At 36.3% G+C, this 6,000-nt stretch overlaps 1 protein-coding gene across 1 annotated transcript in view; it reads left to right on the top strand.

The window, feature by feature from the left end:
• The window catches only part of LOC143914802 (atrial natriuretic peptide-converting enzyme-like), a 199,397-nt gene that overhangs the window by 188,372 nt on the left and 5,025 nt on the right, over nt 1-6,000 (top strand). The window contains exons 10-14 of the mRNA XM_077435150.1: nt 2,615-2,830; nt 2,902-3,043; nt 5,205-5,386; nt 5,483-5,663; nt 5,741-5,894. Coding sequence (XP_077291276.1) covers nt 2,615-2,830; nt 2,902-3,043; nt 5,205-5,386; nt 5,483-5,663; nt 5,741-5,894 — 875 coding nt within the window. The remainder of the gene's footprint in view (nt 1-2,614; nt 2,831-2,901; nt 3,044-5,204; nt 5,387-5,482; nt 5,664-5,740; nt 5,895-6,000) is intronic.

The raw sequence follows: 6,000 nt of genomic DNA, 5'->3' as shown, positions 1-6,000 counted from the left end.
TATGAATAAATAGTAAATGACGCAATGAATACAAGGATGATTTAAAAATAATATTTGTTTGATAATTTTCTTGCCAAATCGATGAGAGAAGCAGAAGTTGAAGTGAGAATCAGTAAGCTTGGTGTTTGATGAGATGCAACTCGAGTGTGGTTAAACGTCAAACGTCAAATTACGAATGTGTGCGTGAGTAAGTGCTGCCAACTTAAATCGGACAAATCTTAAAGGACGCTAAAACGATTAATTGCCATTTATATTATGTCAGCTTCAAACATTTATCCGACGTACTATGATTAAAAAAAGACTAATACATATAATTATTTACCCAAAATTATATTCTTGATGCATACGTAAAATCGACGTTGCAATACGCTTAGACTAGGCCTGAATCATGTAATTTATGGACTCGGAGCTAATTTGACAGTTAGATGACAATTGCAATTAGATGATATGTAGACAATTGCAATTAATTAGATGGTATTAGACAATTGCTATTATGTATTATTTATTATTAGACAACACTGTTCGCTAGAGCTTGTCAGTTGCATTGTTCGCGTGTTGAATTGTTTAATACGTTATTCATTTAACGTTGCAATTGATGTTTCTATAGAATTTATTAACTATTGAGTAGATCTCATAATTAATTTAAATCAGTTATACAATGGGTGTTTATATAAATATATGTAGGTGGAGTTGCTTTTTTTTTTTTAATGGACTCATAATATACTTTGCTTTCAGCTCGAGCGAAATCTCACGTGTTTTAATCTTTTTTATTTTATTTTGAGGGATGGGAGTGAGGGAGGGTTGAGGGTGGATGAAAACTGGTCGTAAGTTATCGTTATAGGCTTTAGGGGGATAATAAAAAAAGGCGTCGCAGAAAAATATTACGTTTCAAGTGTTACGACGAACGTGGTTCTGCATAAATTGAACAAGCCCTACCGCACCCCTGGGTGTTCGTTCTTTTCGCAATGAAAAAGTGTTTAATTTGTCTGACGGTCGTTATGATGCTTTCATACGAAAAGGATTGTCCGAAATGGGGGTGACCAGCACGCCACTTTCTCCATTCAATTTTTTTTCTACATAAAATAGTCGAAAAATATTCCAGACACTCAAACCATCTAACGATGCATCAAGGAAAGAATACTGTCGAACTAGGGCTTCCAAGCCGGCTTAAACCGAGACTGAAAAACCGGCTTTTTGACCATTTTCCAAAAAACCGAAAACCGGCTTTTTGACCATTTTCCAAAAAACCGAAAACCGGCTTTTTTACTCGATCAACCAGCTTTTTAAATTTTTTTTTTCCTCAAAACAATTATGAATTTCAAATTTCTATTCAAAGTTCAAAAAAATATACGCCTGATATGAATTTCCAGTTTTATAGGGAATAGGCGTATATTTCTTTGAACAACAACAAAAAAGGTACAGCACTTAGCGGTGGCTTTTTGATTTAGTAATGGATGAAGAATAGTTCATAAACCAATAAAATATTATTGAAAGTAGTTTCAATAGCCTACACAAGGCCTTTCAGAATTTCGGCAAATTGGGTTTTCCATAATTTGTAGCTTATTTTATTTAATTTAATTATTTGTGCGTTTTGAGAATCTGCCATTTTACGGCTTTATTTTATTTGTAATATTTGTAATAATATAATATAATATATTTATTTTTTATTTTTATTTTTATTTTACATATATACCAGGAAGGCCTTACAGGAAAATCCCAATGCGCCTTCCTGGCCAATTACAAATACAAATGCAGCATTTTTTATTATAATTCGTTGAATTGCGAGACACTGAAAAAACTCGCAAATTAACGAGACATCTATGAATTGTACATAAATTCTTATTGTACATCCATCAAATTTCAAATAGTGGTGACATAGTAGGTAGGAAGGATTTTTAGCCAATTTTTTTTTTCCGGGAACCGTTTCAACAATGAAATCAGAGAAAATTGGCAAACTCTGATAGGAAACGATCAACCTGGAGTCACAAATCCAGGTCTGACCAACAGCATACTCTGAAAAATTCATTTTCATTCAGGGATAGAACCCGGCACCTTCTTGACGGTAAGCAGAAGCTTAACGTCCGAGCTATGCTGCTGGCTATATGTAATAATATACAATTTTTTTTTCTATATAATAATTTAAAACAAAAAAATCTTTTGAAACAGGTAAAAGCCGGTCAACCGGCTTTTTATTTGTAAAAAAAAACAAAAACCAGCTTTTTCTTTCGGGTGGTTTTTGCAACCCCTACTGTCGAACAGTATAATTTATGTGTTCATGCTTTGTTGTTTATTTTGTACTTGGTTATGTACAGTATTTATGGTTTTTTTTTATAGAACAGTGATGTGCGGTTGTTCTTGTGCGATATTCATGAACAACCGTGTCGTTCTCCGACGAAAGGATCTCTTAGACTGAATTCGTTGGGGGGGGGTGGTGGCCTCATGTTGAGGGCTTTAAGGGTCAAATTCCTTGACCTTTAAAGCGGGCTTTGAATTCAAGACTCATAATGCCATGCGTTAATTTCTAAGAAGAATTGTAGAAACGTTAGGCCTAGCTTAGATCTTAGATTAGTTCCTTTCAGATTTCAATGACAAATTGTACCATTTCTGGTTGCAGTTTGCCCCACCGGTTTCCAGTGCGACACCAAGAGGTGCATCCCAGCAGATTGGAGATGTGACGGCCACGTGGATTGCTTGGACCAGTCTGATGAACTGAACTGCAAAAGTTGCGGCCGAGGCACTATACACTGTGGTGAAAGACGATGCATGGCTCAAAGTCACGTGTGCGATGGAAAAGTGGATTGTCCCTGGGGACAAGACGAACGCAACTGCTGTACGTAGACCTGGAATAAATGGGGGTGAAACTACACTTATGCGACTCTAAAATTCAAACTCTGCTTTCAGTGAGATTGAGCGAAAGCAATGGAGACGTAGCAAGTGGACAACTGCAATTGTTCAGGCCCCAGGAGCAAAGATGGCAACCGGCTTGTGTTGCACATTGGGATACGTCTTCGCCTAGTGCAGTTTGTGCAATGCTCGGTTATTCGTAAGTAGAAAACGACTAATACATTTCAAAATAGTCTCCATTTTGGGTAGTCTATACTAGTATATATTAAGTCCAGTGGTGTCACCCCAATTTTAGAACAACGGTTTTCCAATTTTTTTTCTCAATTTATATACATTAATATTTTTTAAGTACAATGAAATGAACCTTTAGAAGCAAAAAAACATGCAAATATATGTATGTACTTCTATAAAATACTCGAAAATATTAATATTTTTAATTAATTAATGAATTGATTAATTTCAAATATATAGATAATATATCATCATCATCATCATTTACAGCCACTCGCCATCCACTGCTGGATGAAGGCCTCTCCAACACGCTTCCACCCGTCTCTGTTTTGCGCAACACTCATCCATCTCACCCCGCACATTTTCCTAATTTCGTTCACCCATCTTCCTTGCGGTCTTCCTTTTACCCTTTTGCATTCTCTCGGGGACCATTCAAGCACTTCTTTTGTCCATCTTTCGTCCATCCTCCTAGCTACGTGACCCGCCCATTGCCATTTCAATCTCTTCACTCTATCCACTATGTCCACTACTCTTGTCATACTTCTCACCCACGTGTTCCACTTTCTGTCTTTCCTCGTTATGCCAAGCATACAGCGCTCCATACTTCTTTGAGTGCATTGGATTTTATGTAGCATCTTGGTGTTCAGTGTCCAAGTTTCACATCCATACGTCATCACTGGCAAAACGCATTGATCAAAGATCTTTTTCTTCAGGCAGAGTGGCATTTTTGATTTAAAAACAGCATTCATCCGTCCAAATGCACTCCATCCTAATTTCATACGTCTCTTTATCTCTTCATCTTTACTACCAGACATGTCAATTATTTGACCTAAATATAAATAATTATTTACTACTTCTACTGGTTTATCATCTAAAAGCCTAGCTAAGATATTATTTAGGGGGGAGCCGCCACATTTTAGTAAGTCAATGGGAATATTATCTTCCCCTGGAGTTTTACCATTCTTTGCAGTTTTTAGCGCGGCCTCTACTTCGCTAGGCAATACTGCAGGAACCCTTTAGCCGTGTGTCGATTCCAGAGCGGGGAATTAACCGTTGTTGTTCTCGTATAATTTTGCATAGAACGTGTAAACTCTGTCTATGATTTCTTCTCTATTCCTAATTATTACTCCGCTCTCTGATCTGACTGCGATCATTTGATTTTTGCCTAAGAAAATATCCTGTTTGCACTTTTTCAGGCTACGGTTATTCTTAATGGTATTTTCTATTAGCTTGCTGTTAAATTCCCTGACATCCCTGACTATTCTCTTTTTAATTTCCTTATTTACTAGATTGTATTCTTGCTTAATAATATATAATTTATGAGTTATATTATTTACTATTTGTTGTAAATCTATTCTATCTATTTTTTATCAAGCTACTCTTTGACTTTTATTAAAAAGGATGATTCCGAGTGCAGACTGCAGACACATTGAACGGCAGTTAATTTTGCTTGTGCATAACGGAAAAAATGCCTTTTCTCTTTACCTACTATGCAGTTGAATGTGACCTTTTCGGAGTTTTAAAAGTCGGAAACAATTTTCAAGATTTGTATTTAATATTTGACAAAAATTACATAATTTTTAACAACCGGTTTCCGGAAACTTTTGATTTTTAGCAACGGGTTTCCGAAAACCCATGGAAACCACTAGGGTGACACTACTGACTATAACTGCTGCTTTGACACAATTTAAATAGAATTCTGTTATTGTATTTTGTACTTTCAATATTCTTAATCATGTGGCTGAAAAAAAGTGTAAAAAGATCCGAAAAGTGAGTCAGGTAGGAGAATTAAGAAAAATGTAAAGGGTTAGATGAATGAATAATGCTCTGAACAGGAAAAAAGAGTCCTTCGTCCAGCAGTGGATAGTGAACAGTAGCAGATAATAATGACGGTGATCAATGTTCCAAAAACGGTTTATTTTTTGCTTATTCATCAGCTTTTCACTGTCGACCATTTTGTCAGTGTAACAAAATGGTCGCAAAGTACTGCCGAAAAACTTTTTGATAACAAGTGTGGCCTACCCAATAAAATTATATTACAACTAAGATAGGTCCGCTTCTAAAGCTCTCAAACAACAATTGCAATACAAGAACAAACCATAAAATATTAATTTAAAACACTTCTACAGGAAAGCCAATGACAGCAAGTTGACAGCCAATGGCATAGAATTGACAATATCTTCTCGCCAAAAAGACACAATGCAACTGTGGAGAGAGAGAATGAATCGAGAGAAAAAAACCAACTTACTCAAAGAGTTCCGAACCTGTGGTGCATCTTCTTCCTACGTCGAGTTGACGTGCACTGATTTTGGTAATATTTGACACATTTGGAGCCAGAACTAGTCTAACAGTTCTAGGTTCGAATCTTAAACACATGTTAACAATATAATACTGTCACTTGTTTCAGTTTGTGGTAAAACGAGGCAAGTCTACGCACCTAGTAATAGGATAGTCGGTGGTGTGGAAGCTGCACCAGGCGATTGGCCTTTCCTTGCAGCCATTCTTGGAGGACCTGAAGAAGTTTTCTACTGTGCTGGAGTTTTGATTGCAGATCAGTGGGTGCTTACAGCTTCGCACTGCGTTGGAAAGTAAAAACATGACCAAAAATAAATGATTTTTTATTATATTATTGAATAAAGTTAGTAAATCGATGTAATGATTTCAGTCATTCTGATGTCACCGGCTGGACGATTCAACTAGGAATCACCAGAAGACATGCCCATTCGTACTATGGACAAAAAATGAAAGTGAAAAGGGTCATCCCGCATCCTTTGTACAACTTGGGTGTCGCTCATGATAATGACGTTGCCTTGTTTCAAGTGAGTCTTTGTCAAAACCCTAATTTAATTTGAGAGCTTGATTTTGAAATTTTCTATATTTAAAATAAGCCATAGGCTTACGTTCTTATACTAATCTATATATGTA

Source organism: Arctopsyche grandis, chromosome 7 (assembly GCF_051622035.1).
Source record: "Arctopsyche grandis isolate Sample6627 chromosome 7, ASM5162203v2, whole genome shotgun sequence".
Taxonomy (NCBI): Eukaryota; Metazoa; Arthropoda; class Insecta; order Trichoptera; family Hydropsychidae; genus Arctopsyche; species Arctopsyche grandis.
The sequence above is the reverse complement of the archived record's forward strand: the minus strand, read 5'-3'. Positions and strand labels throughout refer to the sequence as shown.